This window comes from Saimiri boliviensis, chromosome 4 (assembly GCF_048565385.1).
Source record: "Saimiri boliviensis isolate mSaiBol1 chromosome 4, mSaiBol1.pri, whole genome shotgun sequence".
Classification (NCBI taxonomy): domain Eukaryota; kingdom Metazoa; phylum Chordata; class Mammalia; order Primates; family Cebidae; genus Saimiri; species Saimiri boliviensis.
In genome coordinates, this window is record NC_133452.1 from 58,329,800 (window position 1) to 58,351,311 (window position 21,512).

Genomic DNA, 21,512 nt, shown 5'->3' on the forward strand with positions numbered 1-21,512 from the left:
TAACTTAAAGGCTTAAAGTACTAAAGTATAATTGCAGGGACATAGGAAAATGTTCTTGTTTCATGGCATGACTTCAGTTTTCATTTTAAGTCCTCAAACTAACAGCTTTCTTATGATAACCTGTATATAAATAGCAAAAAATAATGAGAATGTTAATAGGGAACACACTAGGATAAATACATATGAGTGCAAATTTTTGCCAGAAAGTTCTGGAAATGTAGGACTTGGTTCTTTTTATAAGTGCTTTTAACTTTTTCAGACAAATTAATTTCATAAACTAATTTAAGTAATTATTTCTATCAGATACAGGTATTTTCTTCACAAATATAAAGGGTTTTGCTCCTCCCACCCCCCCACCACATCCTCCAGCCTCCACCAATTTGTGCCTGTAACTGCCACTTGATGACATGCTCAGTAAGACTTTTTTAAAATATCAGGTCCTAGTGCCAACAAATCCAGAAGTCAGAAAAATTCTAAGTTACAATTGCCAGAATATCTTTCATGCATTCTGTTTTACTTTATTGGTACAATTTAAACAAATTCAGAAATGTGGGTGTTTCTGGCTACTTTAGTAAAACACACTGCAAACGCAAAGGGAACAATGCCGTAAACTTAAATGATTTTTGAACAGCTCAGGATTCTCCTGGAGAGGACCCTTTTCATCTCACATATTGATTCTGAACACATTGTTAGCACCTGCTCCCTTGACATTGGAGCAAGTCAGAATATCTTAATATCATAACTTATTTAACAGCAGGAAAGCAACTTTAACATAGGCTTGAGGTTTAGGTAGATCTGGTAGTATCCAGAACCCAGGCTTGCATTTTGCAAAAAGTTTCCAAAGAGCGTAAGAAAGTAAAACAGAGGTACCAGAACTGAAGACATCATTAACAAACAAAATTATTTCCACTCCTAACCAAACCACAATCCTTTCAGTATAGCTTGAGGTATTTTTAAATATTTGTACAAGCTAAAGAGCTTTCACAGTTTCCAAAGTTGCTTTTTACTGAGATAGCTTCAAATTTTCACAATGTAACTTTCAGACATGTTTTTATATACCAGAGTCTCTGCCCTCAGACTCATGGCAACATCAGAGATATTCGGTGGCAGAAAGTGGTTCTTGCAGTAATAAGGGTTCTATTTCCCAATTATTGTGCTATTCCTAGGATGTGATTAAAAAAATATTAAATTTGCAATTCGTATAAAAGGAAAGGAAACTTGCTTAAAATTCAGAAAGCAAGTCCAGTCTGGTGGAGGTATATAAGACATTAAATAATAGAGTCAGATTCTTTCTTGAAGATTCCGGATGAGCTTGACAGCAGAGAGTTCTGGTTCTCCAGCATTTTCTCCGTCTTTCCTTTTCCAGTGGTTTTATTGACCTCTCTTTGCTTCTTACTATGGATCCACGGGATAAAACAAAGCACAGCACCTCCAATAAGGGGAGGGACTCCAGCGAGGTAGAATGCCGTATCATAGGAGCCCAGCTTGTCACGAAGTAACCCTGAGAAGGGAAAAAGCTGTCACCAATGGAGAACAAGTGTGGCTTTCTAGGGGGTCTCAGATCGGTCACACGCATGGCCTACTCAAGCCTAATTTCACCTCAGCAGGACTGGTTCAAACATCTCAGATATCAGACTTATTTTATTTTAGGAAACAGATTTGAAATATAAACCTTTTTTGATAGGAAGAAAAAGATCTCATATCTTTAGCCTTGTCATAAAGTACAGGCCTCTGGATTTTCACACCAAGATACTACTTGAAAAGATAGATAGGCTTTTTTTTGTTTGTTTTTGAGACAGGATCTCACTGCGTCACCTAGGCTGGAGTGTAGTGGCATAATCATGGCTCACTGCAGCCTTGACCTTCCAAGCTCAATTGATCCTCCCCACTCACACTCCTGAGTAGCTGCGACTACAGGTGCATGCTACCATGCCTGGCTAATTTTTATATTTTTTGTAGAGATGGGGTTTTGTCATGTTGCCCAGGCTGGTCTCAAGCTCCTTGGCTAAAGCAATCCTCCCACCTCAGCCTCCCAGAATGCTGGGATTACGGGCATGAGCCACCATGCCCAGCTTCAAACTACTCTTTGGTCTATTTGTTTTTCATGAAATAACATGAAACTATTTTAAATTATAATTCAAAAATAAGAAAAATTGTAAATCTAATAATTTGGATGAAAGTTAGGCTGTTATATACATTTTAGAAAGATACTAAGGTTTATTAAGTACCTGGGAAGAAAATATAAAAGAATATACTAATGGCATTCTATATTTGGGTTCTGTTTCTAAAAACTATTATTTAGGGTACTCATCATTTCTAATTTCTCTATAGAATTCCAGGACTCATGGTTTTAAAAGTTATCTTCATGTTTGTTTTAAAAGTTTTATAACTTATATTATACAACCTAAGTTATCTAAAATGTCCAGGGAACATATTGTACTAAATATCTGACTTTGTTAAATAAATAGCTGACAGATTGTCCAGTTAAGTACCAACACATAAAAATATGTATATCCATTCTACGTATATAAAACAGACAATATTGGCCAGGTGCAGTGGCTCATGCCTGTAATCCCAGCACCTTGGGAGGCTGAAGTGGGTGGATCACAAGGTCAGGAGATCGAGACCATCCTGGCCAAATGGCGAAATCCTGTCTCTACTAAAATACAAAAAAGTAGCCGGGCGTGGTGACATGTGCCTGTAGTCCCAGTTACTGGGGAGGCTGAGGCAGGGGATCACTTGAACCAGGAGGCAGAGGTTGCAGTGAGTGGAGATTGCACCAGTGACAGCATGGTGACAGAGCGAGACTCTGTCTCAAAGAAAAAAAAAAAAGAAAAAAAGACAATATCTGTAAATATACAAGTTTTCTATCTTGGGAATCAGACTATTCCATATATAACTGAACTCTTCATCCTTATGAACACTCATAATGATGTGTTGCTCTAATACTATGATGCCTTCAGAGCCTCCTGGCGAGCCAGGGACTTTCTGCTGCGAGTTGCTGTGTGCTGTTGTTCTGCTTGCTTTAGAAGTTTCCTGTTACCTCCCTTATTCTTGCTGTTAACTGTCACTTCTGGTAGCAAAACTATTTACTACTAAAGTGTCACTTATATAAAATCTGCCGTGGACTTAGAAACTGTAAAACTAAGCTTGTGGGGTATAAAGAAGAGTGAATAGTATATTACTTGTGGGAGAGAAGAAGGAATGGAGGGTTCTCCTGTAGGAATACCACAACCTTTTGAACTTAAACTGTATTTAGTCTGCTCGGTAGTAAGTCTGCTTGCTTGATTCATGACTAGGAATGCAGTTCAGGATATGAGAAGGAATTGAGCTCAACCTTTGCTGATCACCTCATGTGCCAAACACAGATGACAGTCCATATATTTACATTTTATCATACTTACATTGAATCTTCTAATACTAATTCACACAGGCATCCAAGTAATACTGAACATGAGACATCTTTATAATACCATTCAGAGAATTTCTAGAGGTAGAATTCACATGAGCTAGAACTAGCAACTATTTTAAAGTGAACAAGTCAGTGGCACTTAGTGCATACACAATGTTGTGCACCCACCGCTTCTATTTAGTTCCAAAATATTTTCATTATGCCAAAAGGACACTTCATCCCAATTAAATAGTTACTTCCCAATCCTCTTTCTCTCCAGACCCTGGCAACCACCAGTTTGTGTTCTATCTGTATGCATTTACCTATTCTGTATATTTTACATGAAATGAATCAGACGATATACAATCTTTTATTTTATTTTGAGACAGGTCACCCAGGCTGGAGTGAATGGTGCTATCACAGCTCTGCAGCCTTGATCTCCCAGGCTCAACAGACCCTCTCACCTTGGCTTCTGGAGTAGGTGGAACTACTACTATTAGTATGTGCCACCATGCTAGGCTAATTTTTTTTTTTTAATTTTTAGTAGAGACAAGGTCTTGCTATATTGCCCAAGTGAGTCTGGAACTCCTGAGCGCAAATGCTCCTCCTGCCTTGGCCTCTCAAAGTGCTGGAATTACAGGTGTGAGCCGCCAGGCCCAGCTGTCACCTTTTATGTTTGGCTTCTTTCACTTCATGTAAGGTTCTTGAGGTTCATTTACCTGGTAGCATCAGTTCTCCTCTTTATGGATGAATAATATTGCACTGTAGATATTCTACGTTTTGTTTATCCAATTATCTATTTATGGGCATTTGGGTTTTTTCTACTATGTTATTTTTCTTTTTCCTTTTATTTATTTTATTGTATTTGGGCTCTGGGGTACACGTGCACGTCCTGCATCCTGCAGGATTGTCACGTAGGTAATACATGCCATGGTGGTTTGCTGTCTCCATCCCCACCCCACCGTTGCCTACACCAGGCATTTCTCCCAGTGTTACTCTCCCCATTTTCCCCACCCATCCCCACTGTCCCCCACCTCCCCTCCCCTCCACCTGCTCACCTAGCCCTGTGAGTGTTGTTCCCTTCCCTGTGCCCAAGTGTTCTCATTGTTCATCATCTGCCTGTGAGTGAAAACGTGTGGTGTTTGGTTTTCTGTTCTTGTGTCAGTGTGCTGAGAATGATGGTTTCTAGGTTCATCCATGCCTCTACAAAAAACGAGCTCATCTTTTTTAATGGATGCATAGTATCTCATGGAGTATATGTGCCACATTTTTTTGTACAGTCTATCATCGATGGGCATTTGGGTTGGTTCCAGGTCTTTACTATTGTAAACAGTGCCACAGTGAATATACATGTGCATGTGTCTTTATGATAGAACGATTTATAATCCTTTCAATATATACCCAATAATGGGATTGCTGGGTCAAATGGAATTTCTATTTCTAGATCCTTGAGGAATCGCCACACTGTCTTCCACAATGGTTGAACTAATTTACACTCCCACCAACAGTGTAAAAGTGTTCCTATTTCTCCACATCCTCTCCAGCATCTGTTGTCTCCAGATTTTTTAATGATCGCCATTCTAACTGGCATGAGATGGTATCTCAATGTGGTTTTGATTTGCATTTCTCTAATGACCAGTGATGATGAGCGTTTTTTCGTAGTTTTGTTGGCCGCATATTTGTCTTCTTTTGAAAAGTGTCTGTTCATATCCTTTGCCCACTTTTGAATGAGTTTGTTTGTTTTTTTCTTGTAAATCTGTTTTAGTTCTTTGTAGATTCTGGATATTAGCCCTTTGTCCGATGGGTAGATTGTGAAAATTTTTCCCATTCTGTTGGTTGCTGGTTTACCCTAATGATTGTGTCTCTTGCTGTGCAGAAACTCTTAAGTTTAATTAGGTCTCATTTGTTGATTTTGGCTTTTGTTGCCATTGCTTTTAGTGTTTTAGTCATGAAGTCCTTGCCTGTGCCTATGTCCTGAATGGTTTTGCCTAGGTTTTCTTCTAGGGTTTTTATGGTGTTAGTTCTTATGTTTAAATCTTTCATCCATCTGGAGTTAATTTTTGTATAAGGTGTAAGGAAGGGGTCCAGTTTCAGCTTCCTGAATATGGCTAGCCAGTTTTCCCAACATCATTTATTAAACAGGGAATCCTTTCCCCATTGCCTGTGTTTGTCTGGTTTATCAAAGATCAGGTGGTTGTAAATGTGTAGTGTTGCTTCTGAGGCCTCTGTTTTGCTCTTTGGTCTATATCTCTGTTTTGGTTCCAGTATCATGCTGTTTTGATTACTGTAGCCTTATAGTATAGTTTGGATTCAGGTAGGGTGATGCCTCCAGCTTTGTTCTTTTTCTTAGGATTGTCTTGGCTATGTGGGCTCTCTTTGGATTCATATAAAGTTTATTTTATTTATTTTTTCTTTCTTTTTTAAATTTCTTCTTTTTCTTTTAAATTTTATTTTTCATATGAAGTTTAAAGTGTTTTTTTTTTCCAGTTCTGTGAAGGTCAATGGTAGCTTGATGGGGATAGCATTGAATCTATAAATTACTTTGGGCAGTATGGCCATTTTCACAATATTGATTCTTCCTAACCATGAGCATGGAATGCTTCTCCATCTGTTTGTGTCCTCTCTTATTTCCTTGATCAGTGGTTTGTAGTTCTTCTTGAAGAGATCTTTTACCTCCTTTGTTAGTTGTATTCCTAGGTATTTTTATTCTCTTTGTAGCAATTGTAAATGGGAGTTTGCTCATGATTTGGCTCTCCGTCTGTTATTGGTGTATAGAAATGCTTGTGATTTTTGCATATTGATTTTGTATCCTGAGACTTTGCTGAAGTTTCTTATCAGCTTAAGGAGGTTTTGGGCTGAGATGATGGGGTCTTGTAAATATACGATCATGTTGTCTGCAAAGAGGGACAATTTGACTTCTTCTTTTCCTAGTTGAATGCCCTTTATTTCTTTTTCTTGCCTGATTGCTCTGGCTAGAACTTCCAATATTATATTGAATAGGAGTGGTGAGAGAGGGCATCCTTGTCTAGTGCCAACTTTTAAAGGGAATGTTTCTAATTTTTGCCCATTCAGTATGATACTGGCTATTGGTTTGTTGTAAATAGCTTTTATTGTTTTGAGATACGTACCATTGATACCTAGTTTATTGAGAGTTTTTAGCATAAAGGGCTGTTGAGTTTTGTCGAAGGTCTTCTCTGCATCTATTGAGATAATCATGTGGGTTTTGTCTTTGGTTCTGTTTATGTGGTGAATTATGTTTTTAGATTTGCATATGCTGAACCAGCCTTGCATCCCTGGGGTGAAGACTACTTGATCGTGGTGGATAAGCTTTTTGATGTGCTATTGGATTCAGTTTGCCTGTATTTTATTGAAGATTTTTGCATCAATGTTCATCATGGATATTGGCTGTAGTTTTCTTCTTTAGTTGTGTCTCTGCCTGATTTTGGTATCAGGATGATGTTGGTCTCATAGGAAGAGTTAGGGAGGATTCCCTCTTTTTGTATTATTTGGAATAGTTTTAACAGGAATGGTACCAGCTCCTCTTTGTATGTCTGGTAGAATTCAGCTGTGAACGCATCTGGACCTGGACTTTTTTGGTCAGTAGGCTATTAATTGCTGCCTCAACTTCAGCCCTTGTTATTGGTCTATTCAGGGTTTCAACTTCTTGGCTTAGTCTTGGGAGAGTGCAAGTGTCCAGTAATTTATCCATTTCTTCCAGATTTACTGGTTTGTGTGCATAGAGTTGTTTGTAGTCATCTCTGATGATAGTGTGTATTTTTGAGGAATTGGTGGTGATCTCCTCTTTGTTGTTTTTTATTGCATCTATTTGATTCTTCTCTCTTTTCTTTTTTATTAGTCTAGATAGTAGTCTATCTATTTTGTTGATCTTTTCAAAAAACCAGCTCCTGGATTTATTGATTTTTTGAAGGGGTTTTTGTGTCTCTATCTCCTTCAGTGCTGCTCTGATCTTAGTTATTTCTTGTCTTCTGCTTGCTTTTGAGTTTTTTTGATCTTGCTCCTCTAGCTCTTCCAATTTTGATAATAGGGTGTCAATTTTAGATCTTTCCTTGCTTCTCATGTGGGCATTTATTGCTGTAAATTTCCCTCTAGACACTGCTTTAAATGTGTCCCATAGGATCTGGTACATTGTGTCTTCATTCTTGTTGGTTTCAAAGGACATTTTTATTTCTGCCTTCATTTCATTGTTTATGCATTCACCATTCAGGAGCAAGTTGTTCAGTTTCCATGTGATTGTGTGGTTTTGAGTGCTTTTCTTAATCCTGAGTTCTAATTTGATTGCACTGTGGTCTGAGAGAGTGCTTGTTATGATTTCTGTTCTTTTGCATTTGCTGAGGAGTGATTTACTTCCAATTATGTGATCAGTTTTGGAGTAAGTGCAGTGTGGTGCTGAGAAGAATGTGTATTCTGTGGATTTGGGTTGGAGTGTCCTGTAAATATCTATTAGGTCCACTTGGTCCAAATCTGCATTCAAGTCCTGGATATCTTTGTTGACTTTCTGTCTCATTGATCTGTACAATATTGTCAGTGGAGTGCTAAAGTCTCCCACTATTATTGTGTGGGAGTCTAAGTCTCTTTGTAGGTCTTTAAGAACTTGCTTTATGTATCTGGGTGCTTCTGCATTGGGTACATATATATTTGGGATAGTTAGCTCTTCTTGTTGCATTGATCCTTTTAGCATTATGTAAGGTCCTTCTTTGTCTCTTTTAATCTTTGTTGGTTTAAAGTTCGTTTTATCAGAGACTAGGATCGCTACCCCTGCTATTTTTTGCTCTTCATTTGCTTGGTAAATCTTCTTCCATCCCTTTATTTTGAGTCTATGTGAGTCTTTGCATGTGAGATGGGTCTCCTGATTTTTTTTTTATTTTTTGTAGAGATAGTATCTCACTATGCTGCCCAGGCTTGGTCTCAAGCTCCTGGACTCAGGTGATCCTCCTGCCTTACCCTCCCAAAGTGCTGTGATTGCAGGTGTGAGCCACTGTGCCTGGCCCACTGTTACATATTTTATTCAGTGTTTTAGCTACCAGTAATGATAAGAGGGACTCTTCAGCAAACTTTTTCGACATACCGTTTATAACTAGCCTTATTAAAAATGTTGCCAGTAAAGCACACATAAAAGCAAAAGACCAGTAATCAATAACCTGTAATATGTTTCACATATAAGTGAGACTTAATTAAGACCTGAAGTAGAAAATACTATGAAGTAATATAATTAGTGGAGAATCATTATATTTACCTGCAATGGGTGGGCCAACAGTCATGGGTATAGACATGAATCCGAGCAGAAATCCAATTGCTTGGGAGACATCCTGGGCACCAACTAACTCAAAGGCTATGGGAGCCATAATGGAAATGAAGCATCCATCGAAGAGACCCATGATGAGACACACAGCAATAAGGGCCCCAAAGACGCTACACAGGGGAATCATCATGGACATCAGACCAATGAAGAAGAAGGAGAGTACCTAGGATGGACACCATAATGTCAGCTCTGCTCTCAGGAAAAGTGAATGTCACAACTACCATGCAACATGCTTAGGACTTCTAAGTGATTGCTTGTTCTCCCCCCTGCTACTGCCTCATTCACTTTGATTTTATATACATAATCAACTCCTATAGTCATCTCCTTCAAGTTCCCCCAGCACTTTCTCAATATTTCCATTAAGGGACAAGAAGAAAATAACTTTTTTTTTTTTTTTTTTTTTAATCCAGAGTTTCGCTCTGTCACCCAGGCTGGAGTGCAGTGAGTGGTAAGATCTTGGCTCATTATAACTTCTGCCTCCTGGCTTCAAGCGATTCTCCTGTTTCTACCTCCTAAGCAGCTGGGACTACAGGCAAGCACCACCATATCTGGCTTATTTTTGTATTTTTAGTAGAGATGGGATTTCACCATTTTGACCAGGCAGGTCTCAAACTCCTGACCCCAAGTGATACTCCCACCTTGGCCTCCCAAAGTGCTAGGATTACAGGCATGAGCCACAGCACCCAGCCAAAAATAACTTTTTATGTGTTTACTTTCCCTCCCAGCCCTTGAACTCAGAATCTGTAAAAAAAAAAAAAAAAAAAAAAAATTCACAAGGCACAGTGGCTCGTGCCTGTAATCCCAGAACTTTGGAAGGCCTAGGTGGGCAGATCACCTGAGATCGGGAGTTTGAGACCAACTGACCGACATGGAGAAAACTTGTCTCTACTAAAAATACAAAATTAGCTGGGTGTGGTGGTGGTCCCTGTAATCCCAGCTACTGGGGTGGCTGAATCTGGAGAATCACTAGAAGCTGAGAGGCGGAGGTTGCAGTAAGCTGAGATCATGCCATTACACTACAGCCTGGCCAACAAGAGTGAAATTCTATCTCAAAAAAAAAAAAAGTCTTTATGAAGTTTAAGGATCCTGTACCTGGTCAGTGCTCAATCAGCTCAAATTCATCAAACAATTGATTTTTTTTAACTTTTAAAACTATGTATACTTTACTGGCAGACATTACAAATAAATTTAAGCACCCCAGAGTTAAGGCTTATGATATTTATTTTGAGCCATTGAACACTTTCATTTCAGTATTAGAGTAGTTAATGGAATCAAACACCTGATTGTGCCCACTATTTGGTAGGCACTGTGCTATGTGCTAGAGATTTCAACAATGAATAAGACTTTGTTCCTACCCCTGGGTTATGGAAAGATGGACATTTAAATAAATAAGCACAAGTGAAGTGTTTATATGCTACTGTAGTTATATATTCAAAGTATGGGCCAGGCGTGGTGGCTCACACCTATAATCCTGGCACTTTGGGAGGCCAAGACAGGCAGATTACCTGAGGTCAGGAGTTCGAGACCAGCCTGGTCAACATGGTAAAACCTCGTCTTTACTAAAAATAAAAAAATTAGCTGGTCATGGTGGCACACGCCTGTAATCCCAGCTACTTGAAAGGCTGAGACCGAAGAATTGCTTGAGCCCAGGAGATGGAGGTTGCAGTGAGCCAAGCTCATGCTACTGCACTCCAGCCTGGACAACAGAGCAAGACTCTGTCTCAAAAAATAATAATAAAATAAATAAAATGACGCAAAAAAAAGGAAATAAAAACAAAGCATGGTGGGCACAAAAAAGGAGAAAACAGTCAATTCAATACATTTTTTTAAGGCACAGAACTTGTTAAAACTGAACAGTTTACTAGTCAGCAGAAAAAATGTTTTTAAAAGCATCAGGTTTTTTTTTTTAAGCATGCATATTATAGCAACTATCATTTATTTAGTATTTACTAAGTGTCAAGCATTGTTGTAAGCACGTTAGATTGATTATCTCACTGGTGAGCCTCATAACAACTTTATGAGGTGGTTACTAATGTTGTCTCTATTTTACTGATGAAGATAGTGATGCTGGGAGAGGTTAAGTAATGTGCCCAAAGCACAGAAGATGGAGCCATCCTGGAACCCATGGTCCAAGTAGGCAGCAGCAGGCAGTGAACAGAACTGTGCCTAAGGGTGCCTCCCAATGACAGTGAGGCTGGGGAGGAAAGAGAGACCAGAGAAAATAGCTGCATGCATCACTGTCTTCATCTATTCTGTTTCTCCTAGGCTCCACTAGCACACCTACGGACCTACGGATGCTGGAGGTTGGTAGTACACCTCAGGACAGCCACTCACAATTTGAGGGGCTCTGAAGGTGCAGAGTGTGAGTTCTGGGTGGAATTCAGGTGTGTTGGTTTTCACAACTTTAACACAAGTGGTCCACTGACACCAAAATAGGAAACACGCTCTTGAAAAATGTTTCATATTGGGTTAGTTCTTTTTGACACCATCATATCATATAGTTGGTACATTTTTTCTTCAATCACTAAAATATGATCTTACAGTAAAATTATGGTTAGTTTAAGATTGCGAGTTGGCCATTTGAAAAATAAGCCAAGCACTTCACACTGGCACTTCTAAAGAACAAAATCTCCCTATTCTTCTGATTTGTATTTGCTAATTAAATATAATATCCTCTTCAACACAACTTCCATGACAGCACAAGCATAACTGCTTAGCAGTAATTGCCAGGCTTACAGCCCAGCAGGTTGGAAAGAGCTGGGGCTTAAAGGGACATGATCAGCTTCTAAGCTCCCTATGACCTTGAGCAAGTAAAAAGACTTCCTTATGCTTCCCATTTATTGAGACAAAAAGAGATCTAAAGATAAAATGTAGAAAGGGGTTTGAAATTAACAAGTACATAAAGATTTAAGTAGTAATTTTTATTGAAAATCTAAGTAGATAAACCCCAATTTTTTATTTTTTATATTTGAAACAGGTGTCACTTTGTTGCCCAGGCTGGAATGCAGTAGTGTGATCACAACTCGCTGCAGCCTCAGACTCCTGGGCTCAAAGTGACCCTCACACTTCAGTCACCCAAGTAACTAGGACATACCACCATGCCCAGCTAATTTTTTATGTTTTGTAGAGATGGGTTTTACTATGTTGCCCAAGCCAATCTTGAACTCCTGGGCTCAAACTACCTGCTTTGGTCTCCCAAAGTGTAGGATTACAGGCATGAGCCACTGTGTCAATCTTAATATTCTTAACAGTAGAAACATTTTTATTCTATGTACAAACACAAAAGGAGATAAACATAGAAACTTACTTAAATATTAGAAACATATCTATAATCACAAACTCCAGGAATCTAGAATAAAACTTCAGGATGGTAAGGGGCCAGATTCAATGGATTTAATTGTTAAAACTACAGACCAAACATTCCCAACCATGCCACTGTAATTATACAAGGTTTTCAGGAATATATATATTTTTCTTTTAATGTGCTTCATATTCTTTTCCTATTTTGGTCAGTACACATTTCCTTTTTTGAACACCAGAGCCGCTTGCCAACAAATTTCTTTAAAGATAAGAAAACCAGCTCTGTAGAATTTTAATACTTAGTTAATGTTGAAAGCCTAGTACAGTACTTAGCTTTGTTAACTTTTCAACTTTGCTTAAGTACTAATGTTATTTTAGAACAATTTATGTAACATGAGTCCTGGAACTTGGCCTCTTCAAATTTTTCTTCTTTGGTCAGTTTTGTAAAAAATTATTTATGTAAAAGTTTCTAACTTATTGCTATATATTCTGAGCATATTATTTCTTTATACTTCCCCGACTGCCAGTTGTCCTTTTCTCTATTCAAACTATATTGTTATATTTTTTAAAATTAGACAATGATTTATGTAGTTATTTAAATATAATTTTTTTCATTTTAAGACTTGTGTTTATAGAAATTGATACATCTATTCGTACTTCTCAGAAAAATAATTTGCTTCTTTCACCTTATTTGTAGCTACTGTAGTGATGCTCCTTCCCAGGAGATGCTACTACCTAGAATCTGGCTAAATTTGGAGGTAAGAGGGTGAGGCTGGTGAGAACATACCTATTCCTCATATGCAGGGATGCCTGAGCCACAAGGAGCTCGTGCCGACATCTGGCAAACTACACTTAAAACAGATTCCGTGCTTCAGCCCTCACCAAAATAAATATTAATCCAGGCATCAAATACTGATCTGGTGATGCTGGGATTCAGTGTGAAAGACGAATACATTTAGTATTACATAAATCTTTTAAAACTTGCCCTCAAACACAGCAGCTCTTGTTAGATTCAAATAAGAGATACACAGCCTCCTTATTTTCTCCTAGGCTGTGGCACTGATAATAAGTGGGTGACAGTTTACATGTCTATATTGCTTTTGTTTTCTTTAAGGAAATAGGTCATATATCATAAATACATAAATATAATATTTGCTATAATAGCACAGGCTACAGAAGAAGTCACCTTCTGTGAGTTAGTGTATGTACATGAGAACAAAAGATTCCTTTTGTTCTTACCTTTCCTATTGCTATCTCAAGGAGAGCATTGCTAGACAAATGTCAGTTCAGGTTTTTCTCAAGAATCTCAAGTATAGCTCAAGAGGAAATAATGAGCTGCACCTGAATAAGAAGGTATCTTGGAGATGGACATCTAATTGACGTTCCTAAAGTTTAGTCAATATAAAGTCTCCAGACTTTCAGAGCCTCTGATTAGGCATCCAGGACAGAAAACATTTGGCAACAGAGTTCTGTTGGTCCACCACAAACTAAACCCACAACGCTAACTTTTAACTTACTGCTGTGTAACTGCAGACCAACATGGGACAAGCTAAGAAAGGCTATATTTTCTTTTGTAAATTTCTAGAAACAAGTTTTAAAATGTGTTCCAAAAATATTGCAGATGATCTGTCTGCCCTATCTAGGGGAAGAGGACATTCAAAAATTGTTTTGGAATAAAATGCTGATGTATAAAATATATCATGACTTTACCTATTACAGCACCATAGTCTATCATCTCTCACCTGGACCCTGTACTGATCTCCTAATGGGTCTTCCTCCCCTCTTACACTCGTTTCCCCCTGTAATCCATCCTCCACACACAGAACAACCATAGTGACTTTAAAAATGTAAAATTAGACCTACATCCTTCAACAAAAGTCCACTACTCTGAAAGCAAAGTCTCTTCATCTTGGCTTTCAAGGCTCGGTCTAATCTGGCCCACTCGAATTTCCCAGTCTCTTCCCATGCCACTCTCCCCGTCTTCTTGGGTTTCCAAACACATTTGGCATCTTCCTGCTTCAGTCTGGCTTTAGGAACTCAGGGACCGTGTCTGTCTTGTTTGCATCACCCTAACAGCATCTGAGCTGGTGCTTGGGGCACAGGAGTCACTCAAGTTTTTGAATGAATGAAAGCTGAAAGTCTGTAGTGCAACAAATGTCCGTTAGAGGGCTCCCTTGACACTGGAGAACAAGACTGCTAGATGAGGATGTCTACAGTGAGATATTGACAAAGTGATTGTGATACAATAAATACATTTTTTTATTTATTTATGTATTTATTATTTATTTTAGAGATGGCGTTTCACCATATTGGTCAGGTTGGTCTCGAACTCCTGACCTCAGGTGATCCACCTGCCTTGGGCCCCCAAAGTGCTGGGATTACAGGCGTGAGCCACTGCACCCAGCCAATAAATACATTTTTAAAAGTAGCACATTACCAACTGCCTTCACTTCCTTCTAGCTGTGTGACCAGGCTGTCTGTGACTGCCTGGACCTCTATACACACTGACACCCACGCTGAGGTAGCCTCTCTGTTCCTCAGTGTTCACATCTCTAAGTGGAAATAACAATGGTACCTCCTCTCTTAGAGGGCTGAGGCAAGGATCAACGAGATGACACATGGAGAGCACTCAGTTCATTGTCTGGCACATGAAAATCCTCAATAAATAGTTGACTGTTATCAAGTCAATTAATGGAAGTTAATTTTATCTGTAATGCCTTTTGCAATAATTTTCCTGTGTCCAAATTTAACCTCTTTTTCAAGGCCCTGCTCAAATACTGCCTCTCATGGATAATATAATTCGACAGGCTTAATCCCCAAATCCTAAGGCCCCCCCTTGTGGCTCGCCTTTACCTTCCTTCCACAGCCAAGCATTTGGACAAAGTTGTCTATATCTCCATTTGTGAAAATGATCACAATCAATTTTCTGTACCTGCCATCCACTGAAACCATTCTCTGTAAGGTCGCTCATAGCCTCCCTCTTCTAAATTCGAATAAAACCTTTCAGCCTCTTTGTCACTAGCTACTGGCACTGTTGACCACTCCTGCCCCGAGAAACACTCTCGTCCCTGATTTTCTCCCCTGCCTCTCTGGCCACTCCCTTTCAATCTCCCTAGTCCTCCACTGACTTCAGTAGCCCATCAATGCCAAACTCTCAGGGCTTTTAACCCACAGGCCTCTTATCCAGACTCCTCCATGAGCTCTAAACTCAACTTGGCTTTCCTACAGGTATCACAAACTTAACATGGCAAAAATAAACTCATTGTTGGAGCAGAGGCAAGTAGGTTGGGTGAAAAAATTTTTTTCAATTAAAAAAAATTCATCATCATACTTAGATCTACTGAATATTGATCTTGATAAGATAGCAAAACCATCCACTCCATTCCCTGAGTCACAAATCTCAGATCCAGTGTAAGTGGCTTCATCAAATTCTCATTCTCTATGTCCCTAGCTTATTCCATTTGATCTCAATATCTCTGCCTTGGTTCTTCCTGTATAGACCCCTAGACTACCTTAATATAGTTTCCAACTAGTCTCTGGGCCTCATCTCTTTTTTTCTAGATTTTAGAGACAAGGTGTCGCTCTGTCACCTAGGCTGGAGTGCAGTGGCATGATCATACTCCTTTGTAACCTCAAAGCCCTAGGCTCAAGCGATCCTCCTGCCTCAGCCTCCTGCATAGCTAAGACTACAGGTGTGTGCCACCATGCCTGGCTAACTTAAAAACGTTTTTTTTTTTTTTTTTTTTTTTTTTTTAGAGATGGGGTCTCACTATGATTCCAGGATTATCTCAAACTGGCCTGAAGTGATCCTCCTGCTTCAGCCTCCTAAAGTGTTGAGATTACAGACATGAGTCGCCATGCCCAGCCTTTTCAAAAAATAGCTTTATTGAGATATAATTCACATCCTATTAAATTCACCCATTTAAAGTGTACAATTCAGTGAGTTTTAGTATATTCACAATATTGTACAACCATCATCACTATCTAATTTTATAACATTTTCATTACCCCCACAAAGCAGTTACTCCCCATTCCCTCCTTCTCCCAGCCCCTATAACCACAAATCTACCTTCTTTCTCTATGGAAAGAGACAGAGATGACTATTCTGGACACTTCATATAAATGAAATTATTCATTTGTATGTGGTCTTTTGTGACTATCTCAACTCTTACCCCCTCCTCCATTCTATTCCACCCGTTACAGTTACCAGATTCATTTCCCCACCCTGCCCCCGAGAGATGGAGTCTTGCTGTGTCACCCAGGCTGGAGTGCAGTGGCACAATCTTGGCTCACTGTAACTTCTGCCTCCCAGGTTCAAGTGATTCTCCTGCCTCAGCCACCTGAGTAGCTGGGATTACAGGAATGTGCCACTACACCTGGCTAATTTTTGTATTTTTAGTAGAGATGGGGTTTTGCCATGTCTAATCTCAAACTCCTGGCCTCAGGTGCTCTGCCCACCTCGGCCTCCCAAAGTGCTGGGATTACAGGCATGAGCCACCACACATGGCTGAGATTGATCTTTATAAAACACAGCTCAGCCTGGGCATGGCTTACACCTATAATCCCTGCACTTTGGGAAGCCAAAATGAGTGGATTGTTTGAGTCCAAGAGTTTGAGACCAGCCTGGGAAAGACAGTGAAAGCCTATTACTACAAAAAAATAGAAAAATTAGCCAGGTGTGGTGGCATGCACCTGTAGTCACAGTTACTCAGGAGTTTGAGGTGGGAGCCCAGGAGGGCTGAGCCCAGGAGGTCGAGGCTGCAGTGAGCCATAATGGCACCACTGTACTCCTGGGTAACAGAGTGAAACCTTGTCTCAAAAAACAAAAAACACCAACCACCTGCTTCCCCAACTTATGTCACTCTCTGGCTTAAAATCCTTTAATAGCTCCTTGAAGATTTCAGGATAGAGTTCATGTACATAATGGCCCTTCCCAAGCTGCTTCCTGTCTATCTCCCCAACCAATCCATCCACTATTCTTCCTTTATTCCATTCAAACATTCGGTTTCCCAGATATATCCTCCCATGTCACACCTCCACAGCTTTTCCATGTGTTTGTCTCTGCTCGGTGCATGCTTCTCTGTTTTCCTTTTCCACATACTTGGTCCTCACCTCTGTAACTCTGCTCAGACCCTCACTAGTGACTCAGATGCACAGTGCCCGGTGTTGCCATGGCACCCATCTAGCAAACCCATTATTCCACTGTGCTGCAACACTGTTTTATCTTCTCCTATGAGACCATTAGCCACTAGCTGAGGGCACAGACCATGTTTCACTTAACTCTTCAGCATTTAACAGTGTGTCGCAAGAAGGAGTCACTTCAATCCCTGTTCTGTTGATTGTCAGTAATGATCTTGGAATCAGCATTTGTTTATGCTCAACCCAAAACACCAGGAGGCAATTTGCCCTAAAGAAGTTCAAAAGTCACACACATGACCAAATTTCATAAGACACCCAGAAGGCACAGGATCTGCACATGACATGAGAACTACACCAAAAAACATTCTTCTTAGAAAAGCAATGGATGAAAACCATTCTGGTTTGGTGGAGTTCCATGACCAAACAAAGCAATTGTTGTTTCATTGCCAATTTCTCATGTTTAAAACACAGACTCATAACTGATTTTGTCCTTGAAAAACTGCCTATAGGAGTTATGTTGTAGAAAATATTTCTCATTTTTATACAAGAACTGAAGCATGTAAGCACATTTAATAAGCCATCAGGTGATGAGAATAATTTTTTGTAGGGGGAAAAAAAAGTGTAAAAAAGTACCTGTAGATAAACCTTCTTCACACCAGGCACATAATCTGCAATCCGGCCAAAGAGCAGTCGTCCAACTCCTGAAGTGATGCCAATGCATGTGAGAACAATCTCTTTATTTTTTTTATCTTGAAATCTTTCATTTACATGTTTCATCTGTAGGCCAAAGAGAAAGAAACCACACTAAGTATAGTAGAAAAACTTGACAAGTGTGAGGCTTTGCATCAAATGCATTTGCTTCTCTGCAATGTTATGGGCTCACAACTTTTTCCAAATTCGAATATCTATAAAATTTGTCAGGCCAGGCGCAGTGGCTCAGGCTTGTAATCCCAGCACTTTGGGAGGCCGAGGCAGGTGGATCATGAGGTCAAGAGATAGAGACCATCCTGGTCAACATGGTGAAACCCCATCTCTACTAAAAATACAAAACATTAGCTGGGCATGGTGGCGCGTGCCTGTAATCCCAGCTACTCAGGAGGCTGAGGCAGGAGAATTGCTTGAACCCAGGAGGTGGAGGTTGCGGTGAGCTGAGACCGCACAATTGCACACCAGCCTGGGAAACAAGAGTGAAACTCAGTCTCAAAAAAAAAAAAAAAAAATTTGTCCTATGATAATTTTTCATGACAACATATGAAAAAAAATTGAGCATGTTTTAGCTTTCATCTTAAAAAAGCATTTTTATGGCTGGGTGCAGTGGCTCATGCCTGTGATCCCAGTACTTTGGGAGGCCAAGGTGGGCAGATCACAAGGTCAGGAGTTCGAGACCAGCCTGGCCAATATGGTGAAATCAAATCTCTACAAAAAATACAAAAATTGGCCAGGTGTGGTAGCACGTGCCTGTAATCCCAGCTACTCGGGAGGCGGAGATAGGAGAATCCCTTGAACCCAGGAGGCAGAAGTTGCAGTGAGCTGAGATCATGCAACTGCACTTCAGCCTGAGCAACAGAGCAAGACTCCATCTCAAAAAAGAAAAAAAGCATTTTTATAAGAGTTATTTTTCAACAAAGGGTTAGAAGCATGTAATTATAAGCTAACACTGAGCCATTAGCTAATGGAAGAGAATAGACATTTGAACTTAATTGTTCTCTCAAGGTCACCCAAGGACTTATCTGCTCCCTAAGAGACAGTTCAAGGGTCAATTATGGAGTTTCAGGTTTTCTAGGAGGACCTGAACCAAACTGACACCCCTGAAATAAGTTATAACAGAGCTTCCAGAATGAAAGCATAAGGTTCTCTACCTGTAAAGTTGCCTATTTGTGTAGCATTAGAACAGATAAAGATGCAAGGGCAGCTTAACATAGCAGTTAAACGATAAACCTCTGGAGAGGCAGACTGCTTGCATTCAAATCCTGGTTCCGTCCTTATCAGCCTTGTGAATTTGGGTAAGTTCCTAACCTCTAGGGTTTTAGTTTCTTTGTCTATAAAATGGAAATTGCAGTAGTACCTACTTCAGAAATTGGTTGTGAGGATTAAATAAAATGTCTGTGTAAAGAGCTTAGAACAGTGTTTGGCAAACAGTTAATAACAATCAGATATTAATTTTAGCCTTTTTTTTAAAAGGACATTTCTCCATTTACAGTATACTTAGAACAGAGACTACAGTGACCTGTGGGCCATGTAAGCATATTTTGTTTGACCTTTCCATAATACCCAACACTCACTGTCCCCACACAACACATTGGTTTCAGTTCTGGAAGTCTGCAAGCAAATTTCCCACCGAATACAACTGCCCATATAGTGCCTTATGTGGCACTGAATAGCTTTTCTAGATGATATCACTATAAAACACTTCCCATTTTGCACTGTAAAAGTCCATTTATGTATCCCAACACCATCTCCTTTCTCTCTTCTCTTTCAAAACTAGTAACTGTTCTCCCTAATTTCTGTATTTTCATACTGGTCCAGAATAATCCTCCTAAATATGGCTTTAATCTCATCAATTCCTTATTCAAAGGTGGCCCACTGCCTACATTTACACTCCTTCATTTGGCACTCAAAATCCTCCGTAACCTGTTGCTAATCTACCTTTGCACCTTTGTTCCCTACTGATCTTTGACTCAGAAGCAGAAAATTCATCTGACTTATAAACCTGGCTAAAAAAACAAACAAACAGCAACACGCACAAAACAGCAGAAAATTCAAATATCTAACGGCCCAACAAAATAACATAAAAAAGTAAAACAGGTTCCTTGGAGAGAAAGGACATATACTTCAGTCGATTGTTATCATATAGGACTACCAGTGTTGCCAAATCTACCCCCAGGACCCCTTTTATTTAAAAGAAAAGTCAGAAGTCTGGATTTTGTGTGGAAATGTTGGCACCTAATTTAAATTCAGGACACTGTGTGATCCAGCCCTGCAAAAGCCAAACAAAACGTGTCTGCAAACTGCATTAGACCTGCTTTGATCTCAGCCCTAATCCCATCTGGCCCAGTAGGACAGGTTTATTCACAATGTCACTTAGACATGCCAAGATGTTCTTACCCATCTACATTTCTGCTGCGTCTTCTACCCTCTTTAGCTTTCTAACTTCTTGTTATTGCCAAGAGTTTTCATTTGGCACCTTAGGTATTACGTGTTCCTACCCAGCCCTTGCTAGTGTCTATACACATTCTCTTAAGTAGACACTTCCTGTAAAATTAGACATATCCGAAGTCAACATGCCCCGTGCTGAGCTCAATTCCCCTCACAAATTGCCTGCCCCTATTTCAGTCAATACGCTATGGTTGGCCCAACTATCTGTGGTAGCAACTGACAGCTACCCTAGATGATTCCCTTTCCCTCTTCAAATCCAAGAGTCGCTGCTGAATCTTAATGATTTACCTTCTAAATCTCTCAGACTTGCTTCCTTTGGCCCATGTTCCTCATGGCATTTTAGTTCCGTTCTTCTCACTCCCCACGAGGACCACTACAGCAGCCTTCCAACAGCAGTGCTTCTTGCTTGGGCCCTCACTTCTAAATCTCTGCCCTCTAATCTATGCTCCCTGAGAACACCAGTTTGGGTTCAAAATGAACCTGTCTCAAACAAACAAAAATAAGGGACATTCCTTAGTATTCATAAAAGACTGAATCTACCAAGCACTTTAAAAAATGAAACTAAGAACACCTGTCTGTCAAATGGCTATTATTCTTTATTAGTGGTTTATTCCCCACCCCACTTCTACTTTGTAATCCTTAAAAGGAATAATAAGGTGAAACGTTTGAGGTATTTTGAAAGAAGATAAGCTGCGTAAGCCCAAATTATGCTTAAGTGGGAACTTAGTTCTTCAACTAGAAGGGGCGTTATTATTTTATTTATTATTTTTTAATTTGAGATGGGCGTTTCACTCTGTCGCCCAGGCTGGAGTGCAGTGGCTTGCTCTTGGCTTACTGCAACCTCCACCTCTCTGGTTCAAGTGATTCTCCTGCCTCAGCCTCCCGAGTAACTGGGATTATAGGTGTGTGCCACCACACTTGGCTAATTTTTATATTTTTAGTAGAGATGATATTTCACCATGTTGGCCAGGCTGGTCTCAAACTCCTGACCTCAAGTAATCTGACTGCCTCAACCTCCCAACATGCTGGGATTACAGGCATGAGCCACCACGCCCAGCCCAGAAGGGGTATTTATTTAACCGAATTTTGTTACTGTCATGATTATTTAAATAAAGCAAGAACTTCAGCTTCTACTACTCCCTCCCTGTTCCCACCAAAATCTGCAAACTAAAAAAGTTTATTTGGTTGGTACATGAGGGAATAGAA

The 21,512-nt window shown here is 39.7% G+C and overlaps 1 protein-coding gene across 1 annotated transcript in view; it reads right to left on the minus strand.

Moving 5' to 3' along the window:
* Nucleotides 1–493: 493 nt before the first annotated feature.
* The window catches only part of SLC16A10 (solute carrier family 16 member 10), a 145,020-nt gene continuing 124,001 nt past the window's right edge, over nucleotides 494–21,512 (minus strand). Inside the window, exons 4-6 of the mRNA XM_039467503.2 lie at nucleotides 17,784–17,927; nucleotides 8,646–8,874; nucleotides 494–1,501 (exon numbers count right to left, since the gene is read on the minus strand). Coding sequence (XP_039323437.1) covers nucleotides 1,269–1,501; nucleotides 8,646–8,874; nucleotides 17,784–17,927 — 606 coding nt within the window. The 3' untranslated portion in view covers nucleotides 494–1,268. The remainder of the gene's footprint in view (nucleotides 1,502–8,645; nucleotides 8,875–17,783; nucleotides 17,928–21,512) is intronic.